A 22,977-nucleotide genomic window follows, 5' to 3' on the forward strand; every position below is an offset into this window, starting at 1 on the left:
CTAAGCATATCAGGATCAGCAAGGGCTGAATTCCTGGGGGATTTGTGCTGTCCTGGGCTGGCCTTGGCTCTCCTGGTGCAGGGGCAGACGGATGGGGAAGTGCCTCATCGGTGGAGGGAGGTGGATGCCAGAGCAAACTGGCTCAGGAGGAATCTTGCCTGGGATAACTTTACTTCTTAAAGCATCCTTAAGCATGTGAGGAATCCGGATCACAAGTGGGGAGGTTGATGGGTCTGGTGCTGGACGGTGTTCGTGTATTCCTGGTGAACATGGAGATGCTGTGGACATCACTGGGAACATTGCCCTTGGAGCTGATAAAGCCCAAGGCTGGCCTTGCCCCTGCACAGCCTCCAAGGATTCTTATCCCCAAGAAGCTGGAAGAAGAGGTGGTCTCACACCTTGCTGTAGGGTTTTGTGTGAGCCTGAGGGTGCAGGACAGGGCCCATGGTTGGGTTCCAATCCTGATGGAGGGACTCGTCCCACTTTGTCCACAGGGGCCAGTGTGGTGGCAGACTGCATGCCTGGGGTTCATGGAAAGGGTCCCCTAAATTAACTGCAAGGATTGCTCGTCTGGGTGCTGACTGGGAAGCCATAGCTTGGGGTTTCTGCAGGGAAATTGGGGTTTGCTCCAGGTGCATGCTGTGGCAAACACAAGGGAAGTTGTGAGGTGCATCCTGAGCAGGTTGGGATTGCTGTGGCTTTTGGCACATGCTGTCTGTGCCARGGCTCGTGTTTGGCCCTGACTGATTCCCAAGTCTGGGGACCTGGCTGGAACCCGAGTGTCATTTGGTGACACTGGAGCCCTTTGTGGCTCCCCTGACATGGTGGGGACGTTTCCAGCAGAGAAGGAGCTGCCTTGAGGACCCAGAGGTGTGAATGGGATGGGGCTGTGGGATGGAGCCGACTGGAGGAGGAGGCTTGGGGAGCCCCAGCATGACGGTGTGGTGGGAAAGGGAGGCTSTGCCCACCCAGTGTGGGACTCACGGGTGCTCAGTGGAGCAGGGAGGCTGTGTCTGAGGTGGTTCTTGATCTGTAAAGCTGTGGCAGCRACCTGGGGAGTGGGGCTGGGCCCCACGATGCTGCTCATGGTGTTGGGGAGGTGTCACAGGCAGCACAAACCTGCTGGGGCAGTTGTGGCCAGAGCGGGTCGAGCCGGTGCCCTGCCCTCACTGTCTGCCTCCAGGGTTCCTTGGGTGTGRGTGATGCTTCCAGGTGGTGCCCCTGGAGCCAGGATTCAAACCCCTGCAGCTCCTCCTCCCTCTCAGAGTCCCTTGGGACTCCCTGCCAAGGTGTATACCGAGCCCTGGTGACRGGCAGGGATGTGACTGTCTCTGTTACCTGACCCCAAAAGCCAGCCTCACTCCAAAGGTCCCTGACAGGTGCCAGGGCTGCCCCCAGACCTCAGRGCAGCTCGCCTGGTGCTGGGCTCTGTTCCAGTGCCATTGCTCTGCTGTAGCCTCCCCTCATGGGAGCAGGGGCTCCATGGCCAGTGCCAGGTTTGAGGCTGTTTGGGTCGGGGGATTTGGGGAATCCCATGAGTGCGGGGCTGCACTGCCAGGGTATGTGTCACATTGATCCCCACCGTGTCCAGCCCTCTCTGACCGTGCTCTCTGGTTGCAGACATGCCACGGGCAAGGCTCAGCATGGCAACTTCCTGGTGGCCATCAAGCAGGAGAAGGGAGAGTCGGCGCGGGTGGGCAACGAGAAGCCGGAGGAGGAGGTGAGTTCTGGAACCTGTGTCCCTTCTCCCCCGGGAGTGGGGCCTGGCCTGGGGCTGTCCCTGTCCCTCTGCTTGCCCTGCACCAACCCAGGTGAGCCTGTGGCAGTGGCCATGGGCCAGGAAAGGGCCCAGACTTTCCCTTGAGGGCTGTGTGGTCCAGGTGGGTTTGGGGGTGATGTGATGGCTCTAATCCCTCATGAGCTGTCCTTCCACCCGCGTGCCAGCCAGTGAAGAAGAGGGGCTGGCCCAAGGGCAAGAAGAGGAAGAAGATCCTTCCCAACGGCCCCAAAGCCCCCGTGACRGGCTACGTGCGCTTCCTGAACGAGCGGCGTGAGCAGATCCGCACGCAGCATCCCGACCTGCCCTTCCCAGAGATCACCAAGATGCTGGGAGCRGAATGGAGCAAACTGCAGCTCTCGGAGAAGCAGGTACTGGCCCACAGGAGAGACCCYCAGGCTGGGCAGCTCCAGAGCCTGCATCTCAAACCCCTGGGCTTGCTCCAGAGAAGGAGCTGGTCCCAGAGCTGGGGAGTGGGAGCTGGGTGGGWGCCTGTGTTGGGCCAGGCTGAGGCCTCTCTGTGATGTGCACAGCGGTACCTGGATGAAGCAGAGCGGGAGAAGCAGCAATACATGAAGGAGCTGCGGGAATACCAGCAGTCAGAGGCCTACAAAATGTGCACAGAGAAGATCCAGGAGAAAAAGATCAAAAAAGGTGGGCTGTGGGAGCAGTGGCTGCCAGGATCCAGTCAGGTGCTGTGAGAACCCATTGGGGACGCAGGACTGGGCCCTGGGGTGACCTCCTTTCTCCCCTGCAGAGGACACGGGCGCGGTGGCTGTGAACACCCTGCTCAACGGGCACCTGCACAAGGTGAGGCCCTGTCAGGTCTGCCTGTATGTGGGGAAACTGAGGCACATGGCACTGTTGGGCTGGCTACAGGTGTGGGTGGGCAGAGTGAGCCCCCAGTTCCAGCAGTCCCAGCCCTCACCCTGTCCTGGTGACCTCATCAGCCCAGCCCCAAGGTGCTGGGGTCCCCTCTGGTGGGCTCAGCCCTGCCCAGCCCCTCCCTCTTGTCCCTCAGGCTGGTGAGTGCAGTGACACCTTCTCCACCTTCGATGTGCCCATCTTCACCGAGGAGTTCTTGGACCAAAACAAAGGTGAGGGGCTGCGGAARGTCCCTGGGGAGGCCAGACAGGGGGACYAGGTCCTGGCTGGAGCCTGGGCGTTGGTGACACAGAGCAGGGCAGGGGTTTGGTTTGGGATGAGGGGGTCGAGGTCTGTCCCCACRGACACATCCCTGTCCCTGCAGCCCGCGAGGCCGAGCTGCGGCGCCTGCGCAAGATGAACACGGAGTTTGAGGAGCAGAACGCCATCCTGCAGAAGCACACAGAGAGCATGAACTGTGCCAAGGAGAAGCTGGAGCAGGAGCTGGCGCAGGAGGAGCGGCAGACCCTGGCCCTGCAGCAGCAGCTCCAGTCTGTGCGGCAGGCCCTCACTGCCAGCTTCGCCTCCCTCCCCATCCCTGGTGAGTTGGGGGCACCCGTGGGGCCCCCCTGGCTGCTGGGAGCCCTGTAGGACAGAGGGGCACTGAGGGGTTCCCCCATCCCATGCAGGTGGGGCACTGGGGTGGTGGTAGGTGCTCTTGTGCCTCTGGGGTGAATCCTGCAGCATGTGGAAGGCTGTGTGGGAAGCCCAGGGGTGTGACAGCCAGATTGCTCCCCTGTCCTGGGCAGGGCAGGCTGGGGTCCCTCCTTTGTTGGAGCCACATTCACAGCTGCACCCCAGACTGGCCCAAATCTGTATGTGCCTGTGTTCCATCTGTTGGAGCTGCAGGAGATGGCACCTGGTGCTGGGGTCCCTTCTGCGGCCCCCAGGGCATGGACAGCGTTGGGTGGGGACCTGCTGGCCCTGCTCACTGGGCTGTCACCTCACAGGCACTGGGGAGACCCCCACGCTGAGCACCCTGGACTTCTACATGGCCAAACTGCACAGTGCCATCGAGAGCAACCCCCTGCAGCACGAGCCACTGGTGCTGCGTGTCAAGGAGATCCTGTCCCGCATCGCCAGGTGAGCCCATGGCACTGCAGGGTCAGCCTGGGGCCAGTGGTGATGGAAGCTGAGCAGGGAGGTGTGGACAGAGATGGGCTTGGAGCTGCTCTGGGGAGCTGTGGGASAGGGAAGCCAAGTCCCTRATTTCTGGAGGTGTCTCCATGTCCAAAGATGCTGATCTGCTGGARCCAGKGCAGAGGAGGCCAYGGRGATGCTGCAGGGCTGGAGCCCCTCTGCTCTGGGGCCAGGCTGGGAGAGCTGGGGGTGCTCACCTGGACAGSAGAAGGATCCAGGGAGAGCTCAGAGCCCCTTTTGGGGCCTGAAGGGGCTCCAGGAGAGCTGGAGAGGGACTGGGGCCAAGGGCTGGAGGGACAGGACACAGGGAATGGCTTGCCAGTGCCAGAGGGCAGGGATGGATGGGATATTGGGCAGGAATTGTTCCCTGGGAGGGTGGGGAGGCCCTGGCACAGGGTGCCCAGAGCAGCTGTGGCTGYCCCTGGATCCCTGGCRGTGCCCAAGGCCAGGCTGGACATTGGGGCTGGGAGCAGCCTGGGACAGTGGGAGGTGGGACAGTGGGAGCTGTCCCTGCCATGGCAGGGGGAGGAGCTGGGTGGGCTTTAAGGTCACTTCCAACCCAAACCATTGTGGGATTTTGTGTCTCAGCTGTGCTTTTCTTCCTCCTCAGTGAACACTTGTGAGAGGACCAGTCCTTCCAGACCCCGGCCTGTCCTTTGCAGCTCACACAAGGGACAGTCTCTGCAGGTGGTCTGGCTGCTCCCCCTGCCCCTCGCACCTTCCTGCAGCCCCAGCCCAGAGCGCCCGACCCARCTCTGGGGGACCTTGAGCTTTGGGGGGACAAGCGGTGACAGGGCTGAGAGCCCAGCCGGGGCAGCAGTGGTGTGAGCACCCCCTGCTCTCCCCTGAGCCCCCCAGCCCTGCCTTGCCAGCCAGGGGCTCCCAAAGCCTGACTGGGCAGGGGAGGTGCTGGTGGGTTTGGGCCTGGAGTGAATCCAGGGTGAACCAGGGATGGGGGGCAGTGGGGGGTGACTGGGACCCCCATGGTCCTGGTGCTGTCCCTTGGCCAGCTTGGGAGCCCCTCAGTCCCATCCCAGCACGAGCGTGGGGGGATGCTCCTTCCCCCCACCTGCCTCTGCTTTTATTTAATGGGTGCCTTCTGCCCTTGCCCCCCTGCCTGGCTCTCCTCCTTCCCCTCCGTATCTGGGACCAGGCAGCGAGCTCCTGAAGGCAATAAAACCCTTCAGGCCGGAGGGGAGCTGGAACTGAGCCCCTCCTGGGGCAGGGAGCAGGGGAGAGCTGGGACTGACCCCTCCCATGGTGTGCACCCCTGGGAGAGGGGAGCTGGTACCCRGCCCTTCCCACCTTCAGGCACCCTGGGTGTGCTGCACTGGCTTTTGCCTCCTGCCCCTTCTGCCTGAGCCTCTCTGCTCTCGTGGGACCACTGTGCTGGCACCCGGGGTTGGGGTTGCTGTCCCCGGGGCTGCCTGTCTTTAATCTCAGACTGTGTAATTAGAGAGTGTCTTATTTTCATACTTAGCACTACGTGGGCCTGGCCTTGGCTCTGCCGTGGGCCGGGGTGTGCCCGCTCCTCCCTCCCTCGCCAGGCCTGCGCTCTGTAGCCGTGTCTGCCCTTTGCCATCTCCTGGTGCCGCTGGGCTTGGGATGGAGATGGGAGCAAATAAACGTGGGAGAAAACTCCTGTGGTCGCTGTGTGTTTGTGCTTGGAGGGAGCTCTGGAGCCGCTCCTGGGGCTGTTGGGGTGCAGCACTGGCTGAGAGCTCTGCAGCCCCCAGCCCCGGCCGGGGAGGGTGTGATGGGCTGGCTCTGAGCCGGCTGCTCTCCCACCTCCCGCCTGGCCGCCGGGGCTCTTCCTACGTGGCAGAGCTCACCCGATCCCCGCGGGTGACCTGCGCCGCCGGCTCAGGTTCCCGGGTGCGGCGATCACCTTACGGCCGGCAGGGAGCCAGCCCCATCCATAATTCAGCGGCGCCGCAGGGATGCAGCGGGCGGGCAGGCACGGCCGGCAGCCCCCCGAGGGCGGCCCCATGGAGAACGGCATGGGGCAGGAGCCCGGGACCCCCGAGCCGGCCGCCACCACCGGCCCCGCTGCGCCCCGGGCCCCCCGCGCYCGCCCCAGGCTCGTGTTCCACACGCAGCTGGCCCACGGCAGCCCCACGGAGCGCATCGAGGGCTTCACCAACGTCAAGGAGCTCTACGCCAAAATYGCCGAGGTCTTCGACATCTCGCCCACCGAGGTAAGGGGACTTTGTGCCTTGGGCAGGAACAACCACCCTGTGGTACTGACTGTGCCTTGCACTCCCACGAGTCCCTAGCTGCTTGCAAATGCAGTCCCCAAAATTTTCTTAAAAAGTGTTTTGGCCTCAGGGCTATATCAGCCCTCTAGGGAGGGCTTGGGGGCTCTGTGCCTCAGCCCCCTCCCCAGGGAGTTGGGGCTGCTGGTTCTCTCTCTGATTCTGGCTGCCTGGAGCTGTGGGAAGGTGCACAGGGGCAGTGCAGGTTCCCCAGCCAGGCTGGACATTCCTGGGCCCCTCTGTTCTGGCAGTGCCCAGATCTGACCAAATCCCCCCCCTGGCTGGTCCTGACACCCCTGCCCTGCTAGGGTGTCCCCAGTCCCCACTGATGGGGTTCCCTGGTGCAGATCCTCTTCTGCACGCTCAACACACACAAAGTGGACATGCAGAAGCTGCTGGGGGGACAGATTGGCCTGGAGGATTTCATCTTTGCCCACGTCCGGGGCGAGACCAAGGAGGTGGAGGTGACCAAGACAGAGGATGCGCTTGGCCTCACCATCACAGACAACGGGGCYGGCTACGCCTTCATCAAGGTGAACCCCTGGGAACCATGCTGGGGTGGGGCAGTCCCAGGGACCGTGGCCCTGCAGGGGACATCCCCTGCACATCCCTTCGTGGCACCGGGCTCCTCCCTGACTCCCCATAGCCATCCTTCCCTGGGTCCGCTCTGCTCCTGACCTGGCCACTAAAGGGTGTGGGACCACTGAGGCCACTGTGTGTGGGGTGGGATGGGGGCTGTGTCCGGCTGTCCCCGTGTGCCATGCGGTTGCTGTGTCCCTGTCCCACCGTGGTCCCCAGAGGATCAAGGAGGGGAGCATCATCAACCGGCTGCAGACGGTGTCTGTGGGGGACAGCATCGAGGCCATCAACGACCACACCATCGTGGGCTGCCGGCACTACGAGGTGGCCCGGATGCTGCGGGAGCTGCCACGGTCTCAGCCCTTTACCCTCCGCCTGGTCCAGCCCAAAAAGGCCTTTGGTGAGTTGGGAGGGTCCCCCTGCTCCTGYCCTGGGGACCCTGGGATTGTCCCCAGCCCCTTGTGCCCCTGCAGCCCCTCCCAGGGACCGAGTTCCTCCCAGGGTTCGCCGCTTTCTGTGTGTACCCCCTGTGCCCCCACTGTGTGTGTGTGCCCCACAGCCCTGGGACACCCACATGGGCACCCCTTCAGGGGGCCACACCCCTGCTCGTGCCCCCTGTGGGTACCCCCCTTGCTCTGTGCATGTTGTCCYGAGCACCCATGAGCACCCCATAACCACAAGCACCCGGGTGTCCCTGCCTCACCAGCCCTGTCCCACACACGGCTCACCCTGCAGTGGCCCTGGGAGCTGGGGGATGGCTGAGCAGTGGGCAGTAAGGGGCTGGGGGTGCCAGGTCCTGCCCATGCCCTGACCCTCCACTCTGGGGCACAGACATGATCGGGCAGCGGACGCGGAGCAACAAATCCCCGGGTGAAGCCAGAGTGGCCAGCGGGAAGGAAACGCTGCGGCTGCGGACGCAGGGCCCGGCCGTGCTGGAGGAGGGGGTAAGACCCACCCTGAGCTCCCCACCCTGAGCTCGTGGCTTCTCACACTGTGCCAGGGTGGGGATGAGCATCCCCATGCCCCTGGTGCCCCCTGTGCCGTCCGGCACTCACCYCCAGGCCTTCACCCCCAGCCCAGCCCCTCGGAGGAAGAAGCTGCCCAGCGGGTGGATGATCTGCTGGAGAGTTACATGGGCATCAGGGACAGCGACCTGGGTGAGCGGGGGGCCTGGACCGCGACCCAGACCCACCCCAGCCCTGCCCCTGGTTCTGACCCTGTCAACTGACCTGGCCCTGTCCTGACCCTCAACCCCACCCCAACCCTGCCCTGGCCCCTCCCTCTTCCCCTGCTCCTGCCTCTTCCCCTGTTCCTGCCCCAGCCCCTCAGCCTGGTCCTGACCTGACCCCTTCTCCCTGACAGCCTCGACGATGGTGGAGGTGGCCAAGGGCAGCCCCAGTGTGGCCCAGCTTGCCCAAGGGCTGGACTCGGTGCTGGGCGAGTTCGCCTTCCCCCAGGAGTTTGTGGCYGAGGTGTGGGCAGCCGTCTGCCACCCCAAGGGGGATAAGGAGTAGCTGTGGGGGAGGGGCTGCCCCTCATTTCTGTCCCACCCCACACCCCCACMTCATCCCCATCCCATCTGGGGCTGGTGGGGATCTCCATCCTGCCCCCCACACCCTCCTGAGCAGCACCCAGATCTGTCCCTTGGGTTGGGGGGCAGAGGGCACCCAGCCCCCCACCTTCCCGAGGATCCCCCTTGCACAGCCCCCARATGTGGTGGGCAGCGGCTGTGGCTCATTAAAGCAGAGACTGGAGGAGAAGGGCTGTTGCTCTGGCTGTCAACAGGGTGGGTTCCCCCCCTTGTCCACCCCGGGTGGTCACCCCCAGTGGGCACTGAGAGCTGCACGAGCTGTGCTTTATTGGGGTCRGGGAGGGGGAAGCAGCCCCGCACCWMCTGCCACCCCCCTGAGTATCGGGTTCGGGAGCGCGGGGAAGACTCCTGGGTGCAGGTGACGGGGATCCTCTGCAGGGGTGGGACAGGGGTTTGGCTGTGTCCCCCCACCCAGCACCCCTCCCCAGGGCTGCTACTGCAGGACAGAGGCGGCGGTGAGCTTGCGGGGCAGGGAGGGGGTGAGGGAGACGATGGAGGGCCGGGGGGGCAGCCGGGGGTACACGCGCTGCAGCACAGCCCGGCGGAACAGGATGTAGACCCAGGGGTCCAGGATCTGGTTCCAGGTGACCATGCGGATGTAGATCAGCAGCATCTCCTGCGTGTCCGTGGACAGTGCCTGTGCCTGGCCCGGCAGGTGCTGCAGGGCCGTCTGGACAATGAAAATCTGGGGGGGTAAAGGGGGCAAAGCRTCAGTGGAGGATCYGTGAGCTGTGCTGGGGTGGGGATGYRATAAAGGTCAAGGCACTGAGCCCCTCGAAGGGGCCCTGGGCTGGTTTGGGGCGCTGGGGAACAGCTGCTGTGCCTGTCACCAGGGCCAGCTTGGGGTGCAGAGAGGTGGCAGGGGGACACCGAGACCCAGCAGGAGGGGTCTGACCAAGGGGACACCCCCAGACCTGGGACCTCACCAGCAGGGACAGGGAGGGGACACACTGAAAGCTGGGAACTCACTGTGAAGGGTGGGGGACACCCAGCCACAGGAGGGACATGGAGGGAGGGAGGTAGGGAGAACACAAGGAGGAACAGGGGGACCCAGAGGGGTGGCAATGGGGCACACCAGGACAGGGGCCTCACCAGGAGGGGCAGCCAGCAGATGCTGGCGATGATCATGATGCCCACGAGCTGCACCATCATCTCCACCTCGCTGTCGCGGCGCCGCTGCACCGACTCGCGGTCGTGGTAGACGCGGCAGAGCGTGACCACACTGACGGTGTTGAGGACGAAGGAGAGCAGCACCGACAGGATGCCCAGCAGCGCGAACAGCAGGCAGAAGACGACGTCGCCGGTGTCGGGCAGGAGGGTGAGGAAGCACCAGGAGCCGGGGAACTGCAGCGTGTAGCGGCCCAGCCCCAGCACCGGCAGCAGCCCCAGCAAGCAGGAGAAGCCCCACACGAGCCCCACGATGGCCCAGGCGCGGCGCTTGGAGAGGCTGGTGGAGCGCGAGAAGGGGCGGTTGATGCCCAGGAAGCGCTCCCCGGCCATGGTGGCCCCCAGCAGCAGTGGGCACTGCCCGAAGAAGACCATGGAGAAGCCGAGGAAGTTGCAGAGGTGGCAGCCAGGGTCCACTGTGGCCCAGGAGAACTTGATGAAGTGGTAGGGGATGATGACCGAGGCTGTCACCAGCAGCCCCATGAAGTCTGTGACCACCAGTCCACAGAGGAAGATGAGGAAGGAGGAGCGAGCCTGGCTGGAGAGCTTGCGGGAGGAGCTGACCAGGACGCAGAGGGCAAAGAGGTTGGAGCAGAGGCCGATGAGGCCGAAGGCGGTGGAGAACCAGGGCGAGGCGATGCTGCTCTGCGCGCTGGCACGGCCGTCGCTGGCATTGAACACCCCGAAGCACGAGCCCGCCCTCCTGGCCACGCTGCTGTTGGGGGGCTCCATGTCCCGTGCCCCCTCCTGTTCCTTCCAGCAGCCTCAGGCACCTTCCTGGCCCTGTGCCATGGCCAGAGCCCCCCACGCCGCTGGCAAYGATCCCGCCTTGCCCTGCGGGGGGAATGGAGCGAGTTTAGGACTGGTCCCCATGACCTGGCCCACTCATCACCCTGCAGATGTGGGGACGGCCGGGGCTGTGAAGGGGGACACAAGGGGGACCCAGCTCGTGGCAGCTCCAGGCACAGCTGCAGAGGGTGCCAAGGGCTGCAGCCCCGCAGCTGCCGGGATTAACCGTCCCTGGCCAGGAGCCACGTGGGGCTGCAGCCACGAGACTGAACRTGGCCCAGCAGTGCTGGGGGAAGCTCAGCACTGACAGCTTGGCTCCCTCCTTGGCCCCCTCCGGGGGGACAGAGCCAGAGACCCTGGGCCATCACCCTCCATCACAGCAGGGGACACGCTCGGGAGGATGCAGGCACAGGGTGGCTACACCAGGGCATGATCCTGCACTCCACCTATCTCTGGGCGTTATCCTGGCTCAACTCCTGCAGTGTGCTGGGGAAACTGAGGCACAGGTTTGAGGCTGTGCTGCAGCCCTGGTACTACTGCTAAACCAAAGACCCGCCCTTCCTTCCCAGCCCCCCCTGCAGTGGGAGCTGAGGGTTTGTCACCAGGAAAAGGCTGTGACAGGGGTTGCTGTGGCCAGGGGCAGCCCGGTCAGTGTCATTCTGCCTCGCTTTGGCTGGGAAGCATCTGGGAATCACAGAATCATGGAATATCCTGAGTTGGAAGGGACAYACMAGGTTCACCAAGTGMACCTCCTGGTCCTACATGGCCYTCCATTGCTAATTAGCCCAGACTGTAAATGGGATGACACGGAACAGGACAGGAACACAGCAGCAGTGGAGACTGGGCAAGCTGGGGACATACAGCCCTACAGAAGGCAGACCCCTCCTCTCCTCCTGGGACCCATTCCTCCAGGCTGTRGATGTTCTCACCACCCTGCCTGCCCCAGCCCACCCTCCTGGCTGGCATGGTCCCCRGCCCAGTGGCCCCAGCAGAATGCCCAGTGGGATGCCCAGCTGTGTCCTGATCTGCCCCCCCTGCAAAGTCCCCAGTGCAGTGCCCCTCACTTGTGGGGGTCCTGGAACTGCTGCTTCCCCCGTGCAGGGTGGCACTGCCACCTGTCCCCTGCCCCCCGGTTAAACCTCACCCCAGCCCTGATCGTTGCCGGTCCTGGCTGTTGGTCTGTCGGTGGCCCAGCTCCGTGTCCCCGTGTCCCTCACTCAGGCACCCCTCACGCACCAACTCCCAGGGCTGGGAGCCACCGTGCATTGCAGAGCCGAGCCCCGCACCGATCCCACAGCCCGGCTGGGACCTGGGACGGGGCCAGGCATTGCGACATCCCCTGGGGCCGGTGCGTGGGGCTCGGGGTGCCCGTCACCGGCCGTGCTGGGGTCTGGCAGCCCCGGGCAGCAGGGAAGGGACCGGGGATGGTGGCGGTGGCTTGTCCCCATCTCGGTCCCGTCCTGGTGCGGGGGGCTGGCAGAGAACAGTGCTGAATCACTGCGAGGGTGGGCCATGCTTTTTCCATGAGCSAAGAGTAAAAAATGGCTGCTGTTTGTTCTCACTGGTCCCCGAGAGACCGCGGTGGCCCCGGAGGCGTCGGCCCTGCAGACACTTGGTGAGGCYGCGGCATGACATTCCAGGTCCCTGAGGAGTCACCAGACTTTCCCACGACCTTTGGGAGGTGACAAAGTCACCCCCTGTCTACACTGATGCCATGTGGCTGCCTGGTGTGCCAGTCCACTCCAAACTGTCCCTTGCCATGTGCCTGCCCACACTGTCAGGGTGATGCCCCGAACATGTCCCCCGTCCCTGAGGTTCAGAAACCCATGGGGCAAAGCCACCCTGCTCTCCCTGTTTACTGGGGACTCTCAGCCATGTCTTGGCCACCCTCTGGCTGGCTGTGGCAGGAGCTGACCCCTCCCCACAGCATCCAGGGAGAAGTGGGTGGGGGACTGTGTGGCCTCCCTGCAGTGGGGCCATGGCCAGACAAGGAGGCACAAACACCAGCAACTCCAAATCCCACCATCACCTCCATCCCCTCCCTGTGCCCCCTTCACCTCCTTCCCCACAGGACACAGCCACAACCTGGGCCCTCAGCCACTGTACAGGGACCCCGGGGGCTCAAGGGACCCCGGTTGGGCTCCCCCTGTGCAGAGCTGCCTCAGCCAGGCACAGCACTTAGAAACAATCAAATATTTACAAGGGGTCACTCAGGGCTGGGAGCAAGGGAATCCTGATGTGCCAGAGCACACCAGTGGTGCCTCTGGGAAGGGGCTCACGTGGGGTGGGGGAGCCCCTCAGTCTCCCCTGCATTGTGGTCAGCCATCACAGGAGGATGCGTGTGGGGACAGCAGGTCCTGCAGAAGAGACATCCTGAGCCCAAGGACTGCCCCACCAACTGCCCCGCCCTGTGCTCGGGATTTGGTTTCTGGATCCGGCAAAATGCTCCCAGGGAGAGCTCGCAGGAGCGAGGGTTTGGCAAGGGGTGCTGGGGTAAGATCCTGGAGGAGAGGAGCTGGCTCTGATTTGTTTTGCTGGAGGCGATGAGGCCCTGGCAGCAGGGCGTGGGGGGCTGGTGCAGGCACTAATGGGGTTCCTGGCAGTGCCTGAGCCCGTAAGTTTGATCCAGTGGCCGATGCACYGAGGCTGCCCTGCTCTGCCAGGCACTGCTTCCTGCCCTGGCCACATCCGAGGGGAGCTGGGGAAAGGCAGATGGGGAGTGTGGGAGGCTGCTCCTTATCAGCCTCTGCCCCAGCCCATTGCTTCCCCAGGACTCGGCATGGGGCCTGTACAGGGCTTGCAGGATCAGGCCAGGCTGTGGGGCTGGAAGGGGAGATTTGCTGGGTAGAGGGGCACCACACACCTGCAAAGGGACCCTCAAGTCAGGCAGCAGTGACTCCCCTCACACCCCATGTGCACCCTCATGGTGCTTGGCCCCAGAGCAGCTGTACAGAAGATGMTGCAGGGTGTTTGCATTTATCCCTCTCTGCTCACTGGACCCCTTCAGGACAATGACATTCCCTGCATGATCCYTTCTGTCTCTGCAGCCTGATGCCCCTGGTGTGGGTGGTCCCATGGGTCACTGTGTCCCCTGTCAGGGATGGATGTGGTCCCACTGCCACCTCAAGGCTGGGGCTCTGGGCCAACCCCTCCAGGCTGGGGCTCTGGGCCATCAGATCAGCTCGAGGTCATCAGCTAGGACAGGAAAGGCCCATGGGGATGAGGACTTGGCAGGGCATGTATCCCTCCCTGGACCCACAACCTTCACAGGGATCTGCTGCTGAAGGAGTTGGCTTGGCCTGGAGCAGGGACATCCCTAGGACACCCAGGACAGTGAAACACAGGATGGTGACTGTCCTTGCTGTGGCCTGGGGCAGAGGTCCCTAGCCTCTGGGTTGACTGGGACACAACTGGTGCCATGCCCATCCCAATCTCCAGGGTCCCGGGGTGCTGGGGGGATCACCCCAGGTGCCCTTRGCTGCAGGAGCCGGGGCTCGGCCGCCCTGCGAGGGCCGGCACCAGAGCCCGCCCGTCCCGCGGCTGCCCCCGCCCGCAGCACCGCGGCATCTCGAGGGCTTCAAGGCTGCTGGGCCGCCCACTCCGGCCGCCCGAAATAGACCCTTCCTTTCCCGGCCCTTTCCTGAGCCTTTCCTGGTCCTTTCCCGGCTCTTCCCGGAGGAGCCAGAGGCACAYGGGGCCGGGCGGGGGCGGCCGGGGGGGAACCCGTCCGAGCGGGGGAGCGCCGAAAGCAAATCCTGGTGCCAACGGAAAGCCCAACACCATCGCGGACCCTCGGTGCCGGGGACCAGACAGACAGTGGGGGGAGTGGGGACACCACGCGTCCGGCCCCCACCATGGGGTCTCCGCTTCCGCTGCCCCGATGCTCGGGGCTGTGTGCGAACGGGGCGGCTGAGCCGGCCCCGAGCACCCCGAGAGCCCCGAGCGCCCTACAAAGCCCCACGAATTCCGCACAGCCCCTCCGTTCGTCCCTCCTGCGCTCTGTCCGCCCATCCCAGTCTCTGTCCGTCCATCCCGGTCTCTGTCCGTCYGTCCCAGCCTTCTGGGTTCTTTGTCCTTCTCAGCCCCTTCGGCCGCGTATTCCTCGCCCCTGTCCAACACCTCCCATCCCGTGCAGACCCGAGCCCTACCTCGCTGCCGGCGGGACCCACCCGGCTCAGCTCAGCCCGGCTCGGCTCAGCTCAGCCCGGCTCGGCTCAGCCCCGCGGCGGGGCGGGGGAAGGGCCGGGTTCGCCGCGCCCCCTGGAACCGCTCCCGTCCCTCTCCGTCCCCTCCCCGCTCGGGACGGGGCTCCAGGCGGGGGTCCCCCAATGGCCCCATCGCCCTCGGCCCGGGCAGCGCCCCCGAAGGCCCCACAACTTACCCCGGTGCCGGCGCCCAAAGCCCCCCCGGCGGCACCCACGGCTGGGTCCGTGTCGGGGCTGGACTCCCGCCCCGTTACTCACTTGTTTACCGAGMGAGTCCCTGTCCGGGCGGGGTTGAGGCGGGGGGGAACGGCCGTGCCGCTCCTCCAGCGGGACCCGCTCGGRACAGCCCCAGAGGGGACGGCCCCGCAGAGCCCCGCAGCGACCCCGGGACCCGAGAAGGGAGAGAGAGCTGCGGTTCCGGGGACGAGGGGGGCCGAGGGCCGGGGTCCCTGGGTGCTCCCGCAGCTCCGATCGTCCCTGTCCGGGGGGGATTCGCCTCCCGGGGGTTTTCTCAGCCCGACAGCTCCGAGGTCGGGATGTCGCTGCGCTGATCAAACCCTAGACCAGCAGGGGTGGCACGTCCTCGGGCAGTGCTCCTTCTCATGATCTGGGGACGCGACAGCCTCTGCTGCTGCTCCACGTGCTCGGCCGAGGCGGGCARAGCGCGGCTCTGTCCCCAACGTCTCCATCAGCTCCGAAGCGCTGTGAGCGCCTGAGCCCACGGGGGACGCGGGGACACCCCGAGCACCCAGCATCCCGTCAAGACCAGCCAGGGGCACAGCGGCTCGGCGCTCAGGTGGATGCTCAGGCAGGTTTTCCTGGCACTGGCTCGGCAGTGCGGGGTTGCAGAGCACATCATCCCGCTATCCCTTGTTTTGGAGCAAAGGTTGTCACAGCGAAAGCCAGGGCGGAGGAAGGGCTAGCCCCAGAGCTGGATCACGGCTGGCCCTGCGTACCGGGGGCAGGAGTGGTCCCGCCGCCAGCGACACCCGCGGGGCTCGGCAGCCGCTGCTGTCCCGGATGGGGCCGGGGTGTGCCCGGGAGCAGAGGATGGGGCACGGGGCAGCTCCACCGACTGCCCCGCCCGGCACGAACCGCTGTGTGCCCCTGCCCAGCCCAGGGCTGCGCCACGGCAGCTTCYCCCAAAAGGCAGGGGAAATGCGGGCAGGAGCTCTGAGAGCAGCCAGGGCAGGTAAAACCCATCAGGGGCTTCAGCCGGACCCGGTCCCTGACCCGGCCCTGGTTGTGCCCAGCGGCTGCAGCAGCTCTCGGGGCCCAGGCTCTGTGTCTGCTCAGCGACCTCATCCAGGGCCTGCAGTCAGACATATAGGGAARCGAAACACCTGGGAGAGAAATGGACCCTGTTCAGGCTGGAGATACAGGGGGACGTTTTTGGGGGAGTTCCTCAACCTCTGTGTGTGTGCCCAGGAAGGAAAGGGATGGGCTGTGGGCAGGGAGACTCTGCCAGGCAGCTGAGCAGGGAGGGCACCAACTGCCAGCTTTGGAGTTTGGGTTTTCTCCCGTTTCCTCCTCCCTGGCCAGGCCTTCATCCACTTCCTGTGCTGAGCCCCAAAACCCCCCTGCACAGGCAGTGACTGCAAATAACTCACAGGAAGGAGGGGCCAGGGAATGTGTCCGGTGCAGCTGCCAGCACTGAGGACATCTGGCAGGATGGGGAGGAGGCACCCATATGCAGGACCAAGGCAGTTGGGGTCCCTCACCCCTCTCTGCAGGCAGGCCAAGCCCCACACACGTGGGTGGCYAGGGCAGGCATGGGAGCCTCTTGAGCACGAGCTCCCATGGGAGCTGTGGGGCTGGATCCCACCAGCAGTGCTGGTTCTGCCCTCGTGCTCGGGGATCTAGGCAGGTCTGTAAGTCCCGGTGCCATGGGCCTGTACTGGGGAGAGGGTGGATGCAGGTAGGAAATGGCCTCTGGGTGAAGCCAGGACAGAGGCTTCCTGCACCCCTGGGCACTACTCAGCAGCACCCTGTCCTGYCTGCCYCRGCKGGGRCACCCTGGGGTGTGGGGACTTGTGYGGATGAGGYSATGTGGGGTGATTGCAGAGGAGTTTGGCTGTGTCCCACGAGCACCTTGGTGGGATGAACACCAGTGAGTCCCAGCTCAACCATGAGCACCCATATGCAGGGCCCCCAAGGTGCCCAAAACCCATCTCAGCAGCACTAGAGGCCCTTGGGAATTGGGCAGTGCAGCCGCTTCTTGCCCAAGGCAGGAGAGCCTCGCAGGCATGGTGTGGGAGGGACTGCAGGCTCTGGAATCCGGAATTTCCCCTGTAAGGAGATGTTCCAGCCAGCATCCCTCTCCTCCACTCMGCCAGAGCAGGCGCCTGGCAGCCACTGCAGCCTCCCATGCCACAGCCTGGCCTGAGGGATGGGGCAGTGCTCCCAGGCTGGGGAAGCCACATCCTAGGGGAGGATGTGCCAGGAACAGGGCCGGGGCGAGGGTGAGGGGCCCCTTTACAAAGCAGGACACAGGCAGCGCTGCACTGGTGAAGCCAAGTGTCCTCTGACTCCAGCTGGGGAGCATCAGCTGGACTGCTCTGGCACTGGTAAGGGGAKGTGTGGGATTGGGAGGGGGCTGGAGTGGGCAAGGGAACACACAGGGCTGACTCTGTGGGGATGGGGCAACAGATCTCAGCAACACAGAGGTGAGGACACCCACCCACCCCAACTCAGCCTCCGGGGGAGCTCCCAGTGCTGGCCCCGTGTGGTACTGGCTGGTGACGTCGTGCAGGAGCAGTGGGGGTGTCCATGCTCAGGMTCTCATGGCTAAAACAACCCTTATTTTATTTGTACCAAAGTCTCAGGGTCCTTCATGATAAAAATAAGGACAGGGATAAGCCTCAGGAACACGGCCAGGGCTGAGCCAGGCCTTGGGGACATCCATAGAACAATGTCTGTGCTGTGGRATGAGACCCTCCTGCCCACCCCAGCAGGTGTTGGGAGGATGCTGAGCAACCCTCAGCGGCGGTAACGGTAACGCTTGAAGTGGAACCAGAGCTGGAAGATGCCGTTGGCAAACTGGCAGCGGAAGCCGTGGCGGTGGGAATACTCCCACTCCCTGTTGACAATCTTGAAGGCGATGTCCTCGTAGGGCGGCCCAGCGTGGAAGCGCAGGATGGCAAAGTCCTTGTTGTCCTGGCAGGCCTCCAGGAAGTACTCGGGCGTGGAGCGCTTGTCAATGAGGTCGGGGTAGAAGATGTTGAACTTGTAGCCCTGCACAATCTTGGGAGGGGGGTTGTCAAAGTCGTAGTGGGTCTGGTTGTACTTGTTCCACTCGAAGCCCGTGTGTACACGGTTGAAAAAGCGGGGCTTGCGKGGCCGGTACTTGTCAGCCCACAGATAGGCCTTTCCTGTGAGAGGCATCTCCACGCTGAACTGCGCCTCGTCCGCGCCCATGCCCTCCTTGGCCTTGCGGAAGAAGATGTCGTCAGTGCTCTCGGAGGCATCACCTATAGGGAAGGAGAGGTGACATCGGGTCCTGCAGTGCCAGCCAGGCCTGGGCCATGGGACACTGCTCTAGGTACACAGAGAGATGGAGCTGCTGGGCAGAAAGATGCAGAACTGGACACGAGAATGCACAAGATGTGAGCCCCAAGTGGGCACCAGGCTGAGTTGTGCTGGAAAACTCAACAAAAACACTTCTCCTGCCTGTCTGYACCCAAACACCTGAGACAGGTCCCCCAGGGAACACCAGCAGCCTGAGCGCCATCTCTCTGCTCCTGCCCAGGCCACAGTGCCCTTTGCTCCCTGTGTCCGGGGCATCCCTGTGCCAGCTCAGCTCTGTATGCCTGCTCCAGATCCAGCTCTTACCCTTTCCTGAGGACAGTGTCCCCTCCACCCCTGCACCCCAAATCACAACATGCCCTCCATGCCAGGCAGGCTGTGAGGCCTGCCCTGGGGCTCACCTGTCACCTGGAGCTGCTGGCGCAGGAGCAGCAGTCGGTGCGTGTCCTCCTCAGCCTCCAGCACGTGGGCATCGAAGGGCAGCTCGTTGGGGCCCAGCAGCCGGGGGCTGTACTTGCCAGCATCATAATCATCCAGGCTCTGCTGGATCAGATCCTCCTCCATCAGCACYGCCTCGCCCTCTGCCTCTGCTTTCACCTCCGCATCCTGCTCTGCCTCTGGCTCTGAGGATGGCCCTGGCTGTGCCTCAAGGCTCTCCTCGGGATCCAGCCTGCATGGAAGGGAGAACAGAGGACTGGGATGGGGATGATACCCTCATTCCCGGCTCACCTGAGCTCTGCCTGGGGAAGAGTGGGAGTGCAAGCTGCCTTTCTGCCTGGGGCACCCCAGGGAGAGGCCCAGGTGGCTGCTYACCTGTCACTGGGGGAGGCTGGCTCCTGCTTGATGATGGGGAAGAGCGGTTCACTCTCCACACCCTGCTCCTGCTTCAGCTTGTACAGCTTCTGACGCAGCACGTCCTGGTGCCGCTCCCGCAGCCTGAGAGAGGAAAGGAGCAGTTAAGGTCCCACCCAGCAGAACCACCTCACTCCCACTGCCCAAAGCTATGACRCACACAACAGTGGGCAGAAACCTGTTGGGCTTAGATGGGTTTGGGCTGAATAAGCCCCCGTTTGGTTCCCTCTTGGAGACTTCACTGTAAACATCACCACTGGAAAAGGGACAGTGTATCTAGCCCTGCTCCCCTCTTGGGAACCAGCCATCACGGAAAAGGTAGAACACCCGCCCCCATTCCCACCACCAACTGGATTTGTGCCTCCCCAGCTCTGCCCAAGGCAGGCTCTGTGCTGTCCCCACTCTCTGCTCTCACCTGGCCCGAGCCATGTAAGCCTTCAGCTGCTGCAGGAGGCTCTCCCAGTACCCAATGTCCAGGTTGGGCCCTCCTGCCCGGATCTTGCTCTCGATGCCCTGGTACAGAGCTTGCAGCTGGTTGTACGTCTTCCCCTTGAACACCGACTGCACRTCTGAGCTGACCGAGGCATTGACACCGTCCCGACGCTCCCCTGGACAGGTGAGGGCAGCCGGTCAGTCTCAGGACACTCAGCTGCACTCTCTCTGGTTCTCCCAACAGCARGAGGCCAGACCCCAGSCAGGGACAGCTGCCAGATCCCCACYCTCCATCCAGCAGGTCTGAGAGAGCCCCTCTGAGCCCAAGTACATGCAGCAGACCCTGCAGACCCACCACTCAGAGTCCCTGACACCCACACCAGGCTGTGCTCTTCTGCTCACCTGGTCCTCCTTTCCCGGAGGCCTCCAGCTTGCGGAGTTTGGCTATCTCATCCTCTGTAATGATGGTCATGTCCCTCCAGAAGTCCACATTCTTYCCTTGCTCCAGTTCCATGTACACCTGTAGCCAGGAGATAAACCAGACATCAGGCACCTGCTCCCCACCATGGGGAGGAAAGCAGAGCTGCCAGAGAAACCCTGAGCTCCAGCAGAGGGGCAGCAGAACAGGCACCTGGATGTCCTCCACCAGGTCCTCCATGTCGGAGACAGTCAAGCCGTTCAGGAAGGTGTAGGGCTCGTGCATCTCCACGGCCAGGTCATCRTCCTCTGCGCTGATGTACTTGGCCAGAAGGTCAATGGGTTTTGCCCTCCCATCCCGAATGCGGATYTTAGACCTGGTGAAGGGAGAGGAACAGAAGAACGGTGGGGRCACWRTGCAGTGCCATYGTCTGCTCYCTGCCAGGCCTGGCCCTGAGCAGCWGCACACATACCTCAGCTTGGCCTGCTGCAGGTGGAAGTTGTCCTCCTGCTCCTCCCAGGTTTTGAAGTGCTCTGCCTCTTTCTCTCGCTGCAGCATCTCCAGCTCCTGCTCCCGCATGGCTTTTTCCCGCTCCCGCTCCAGGCGCAGCTGCTTCACCTGCCCAGGGTGACAAAGCTGTGAGGCCATTGTGGATGGGACACTGCACAGGTATCTGCTCGAGGACACAGCCATGACCTGTCCCTGGATGCCTCAGCTCCTGCCATCAGCCTGAGCTCCTGGAGAGACAGGAGCCAGTGGGGCCAGGTTGCCTGGGCTCACTGCCAGCCCTGTGGGGGACAGAGGACACAGGCACAACTGAGAGCCTCAGTGTTGTGACCTGGTGTTGTCCTCCTCGGCACCTCCTGAGCTCCTGGGCTCAACCCCAAGGGAAGAGGTTTCTCATCCTGGAATAGCAGAAGACAGGGTTCTGTGGCCCCCACAGTCCTAGAGACTATGAACATCCCAGGAGAAGAAAACAGGGACTTCCCAGTGRGAGATGGAGAGAATCAGGCTGTCCCCAGGGCTCTCTGTCAGACAGTGAGATGAAAAGGACATCTTATCCCACCTTCTGCAGCTCCAGGCGATTGTCCTCCTGGATTCGCTTGTTCCTCTCCTTCAGGTCCTTCTCATCCAGGTGGCTGATCCCTTTCTTTTCCAGTGCCTTAAACAGAATGGCCAAAGGAAGCTGTGGAATCCAAGGACCTCCACAGCCTTTCACTGGCCAGTAAATGCTACTACACTCACCCATTTTTGCTGCTCCAGTGAGCTCTGATCCTGTCAAAGGTCCCTAAATCACTCAAACCCTGCTCCTGAAGCCCCTCAGCAAACCCAGGCTCAGCCCATATAGCCCACCTGGCCTGGCAAGCACAACAGTATCATGGAATTATGGAATGGTTTGGGTTAGATGGGACCTTAAAAATAATCTTGTTCTACCTCCTGCCATGGCCAGGGACACCTTCCACTATTCCAGGTTGCTCCACGACCTGTCCAACCTGGCCTGAACACTTCCAGGGATCCAGGGGCAGCCACAGCTGCTCTGGGAAACTGGTGCCAGAATCTTACCACCCTCATAGGGAACAATTCCTTCCCAATATYCCATCTATCCCTGCCCTCTGGCAGCAGGAAGCAATTCCCCTTGTCCTGCCCCTCCAGGTCCTTGTCCATAGTCTCTCTCCACTTCTCCTGGACCCTTTGTAGCCACTGGAAGGAGCTCCAAGGTCTCCCCAGAACCACCTGTTCTCCAGAGAGCCTTTTTTTTCTCCCTAACCCTAACCCTGAACACCCCCAGTTCTTTGTCATTCCTATGGCAGAAGTGCTGTATTCCCCTTACCATCTCAGTGACCCTGCCTGAGTAAATGCTGCCCAGCACTCAGCTTACAGCTCCCAGCAGCTCCAAGTCCCTCTCCTGCCCTTGATCCATCTCCTTAACCCACCCCCTGGCTACAGACCCCATCTCAGGCACAGATCCCCCCTGACTCCCCCTGCCTATTCCATTCAGCTGCAAGGACAGGACAGAGCTCACCTTGCTCCAGATGAATGTGCCCAGCAGGTTGTTGTCCCCAAAGGGGTTGTCGGTGTTAGTGTAGCCCATGTACTCCTCRCCCCAGCCCATCTTCTCTCGCTTCTTCCTCTCCTTGGCCTCCTTTTTGGCCAACCTCCGTGCCCGCTTCTCCTCAGGGGTCTCCAGAGCCTTCAGCAGCGCCGCCTGTTTCTTCTTCTCCTCCCGCAGCCTCAGCCTCTCCTGYAGGCTCAGCTGCTGCCCCGGCTCCTCCCGGCCCCGGGCCCGCGGCGGGGATGGGGARCTGACGGAGGACACGGAGGACTTGGATCCATCCCTCCTGCGGCGTCGCTCCCGGCTCCGCGCTGCCCTGTCCCGTCCGCGCTCCGGGCTGGAGCCGGAGGAGCGGCCCCGGGACCGCGAGCGCTGTTTCCTCCGGTCCTTACGGTGCCGGTCYCGGCTGGTGCTGCTTTTCTTCTTCTTCCATTTCTGTTTCTCATCGCTGGAGTCCGAGCTGGGAAGGCACAGCCGGGTTTCAGCAGGAGCAGGCCGCGGCCGTACCGGGCACAGAGCGCCTCCCCGCCACAGGCGAGGCCGACCCAGTCACGGCGACACCGAGACAGCGGGGGACACCTACGGCCCCCGCCCCTGATCGCCCCGGGCCGGCGTCACGGGCAGCGCCTGGGACCGCCCGCTGCCAGGCCCCAGCCCCCGGCCCTGTCCGAGCCCGGCGGGACAGAGCATCCCTTCCGCTCCCCTGCCGGGAACACCAGCCCCACTCGCCCACCTCCCCCGACAGACCAGCCCCGCTGCCCCCACCTCCCCCGACAGACCAGCCCCGCTTCCCCACAGACGCGGCGCGGACGCTCCGGGCCCGGTCCTGCTCACCCCGAGCTCGGCTCCCGCCGTCGGCCCCGGCTCCGGCTTCTGCTCCGGCTGCGGTGCAGCCGCCCGCGGCTCCCGGAGCGCGAGCGGCCCCGATCCCGCTCCCTTTCTCGGTCCCGATCCTTTTCCCGGTCTCGGTCCCTTTCCCTGTCCCGGTCTCGGTCCCGTTCCGAGCGGCCTCCCCGGGCCGGGCTGCGCGACCCGGAGCCCATCGGCAGCGGCGGCTCCGCCCCGGGGCCTCGCACGGCTGCGCCAGGGCTGCCCGCCGCCCGCCTGCAGCCGCCCCATCAGCGGCCTCGGCGCACACAGGCAGGAGCCGGGGCAGCCCCGGCCGGGGGGGGCGGAGCGCGACCGCTGCCGCCCGTGCCGATCCTGTCCCCGATACTGTCGCGATCCTGTCCCCGCCTGTCCCGATCCTGTCCCGCCTGTCCCGATCCTG

At 63.8% G+C, this 22,977-nt stretch overlaps 4 protein-coding genes across 5 annotated transcripts; 2 read left to right on the forward strand and 2 right to left on the reverse strand.

Moving 5' to 3' along the window:
* Positions 1–1,519: 1,519 nt before the first annotated feature.
* HMG20B (high mobility group 20B) lies at positions 1,520–4,776 on the forward strand. Its single transcript, XM_057376842.1, has 8 exons — positions 1,520–1,720; positions 1,945–2,148; positions 2,311–2,431; positions 2,535–2,587; positions 2,799–2,874; positions 3,027–3,242; positions 3,652–3,784; positions 4,452–4,776. Exons 1-8 carry the CDS (start codon positions 1,535–1,537, stop codon positions 4,462–4,464), a joined length of 1,002 nt encoding a protein of 333 aa, XP_057232825.1. The 5' UTR covers positions 1,520–1,534; the 3' UTR covers positions 4,465–4,776.
* Positions 4,777–5,679: 903 nt separating this feature from the next.
* GIPC3 (GIPC PDZ domain containing family member 3) lies at positions 5,680–8,452 on the forward strand. Its single transcript, XM_057376844.1, has 6 exons — positions 5,680–6,039; positions 6,444–6,629; positions 6,895–7,075; positions 7,507–7,619; positions 7,751–7,832; positions 8,038–8,452. Exons 1-6 carry the CDS (start codon positions 5,782–5,784, stop codon positions 8,187–8,189), a joined length of 972 nt encoding a protein of 323 aa, XP_057232827.1. The 5' UTR covers positions 5,680–5,781; the 3' UTR covers positions 8,190–8,452.
* A 134-nt stretch (positions 8,453–8,586) lies between these two features.
* TBXA2R (thromboxane A2 receptor) lies at positions 8,587–14,435 on the reverse strand. Its single transcript, XM_057376843.1, has 3 exons — positions 14,371–14,435; positions 9,359–10,267; positions 8,587–8,951 (listed from the first exon to the last, which is right to left on the reverse strand). Exons 2-3 carry the CDS (start codon positions 10,163–10,165, stop codon positions 8,700–8,702), a joined length of 1,059 nt encoding a protein of 352 aa, XP_057232826.1. The 5' UTR covers positions 10,166–10,267; positions 14,371–14,435; the 3' UTR covers positions 8,587–8,699.
* Positions 14,436–17,215: 2,780 nt separating this feature from the next.
* CACTIN (cactin, spliceosome C complex subunit) lies at positions 17,216–22,837 on the reverse strand. Of its 2 annotated transcripts, none has more exons than XM_057376864.1 (10): positions 22,542–22,837; positions 21,678–22,167; positions 20,721–20,816; positions 20,127–20,272; positions 19,868–20,030; positions 19,639–19,756; positions 19,220–19,412; positions 18,766–18,888; positions 18,354–18,646; positions 17,216–17,897 (listed from the first exon to the last, which is right to left on the reverse strand). In XM_057376864.1, the coding sequence occupies exons 1-10, from the start codon at positions 22,748–22,750 to the stop codon at positions 17,407–17,409; spliced, it is 2,322 nt and encodes a 773-aa protein (XP_057232847.1). In that variant the 5' UTR covers positions 22,751–22,837; the 3' UTR covers positions 17,216–17,406. The 2 variants fall into 2 exon arrangements, with proteins under 2 accessions (XP_057232847.1, XP_057232848.1); XM_057376865.1 differs by having other exon boundaries at positions 18,354–18,622; positions 22,542–22,832.
* Positions 22,838–22,977: the final 140 nt, after the last annotated feature.

This window comes from Malurus melanocephalus, unplaced genomic scaffold (assembly GCF_030028575.1).
Source record: "Malurus melanocephalus ecotype Western Australia unplaced genomic scaffold, MMel_1.1 scaffold_293, whole genome shotgun sequence".
Classification (NCBI taxonomy): Eukaryota; Metazoa; Chordata; class Aves; order Passeriformes; family Maluridae; genus Malurus; species Malurus melanocephalus.

What these genes read in the sequence shown, in the direction of transcription:
- TBXA2R (XM_057376843.1), bottom strand. Translation starts at nt 10,165, where the DNA reads ATGGAGCCCCCCAACAGCAGCGTGGCCAGGAGGGCGGGCTCGTGCTTC. An exon ending in TCTGCTGGCTGCCCCTCCTG is followed by an intron (nt 8,952 to 9,358) that starts GTGAGGCCCCTG and finishes TTACCCCCCCAG; the next exon opens with ATTTTCATTGTCCAGACGGC.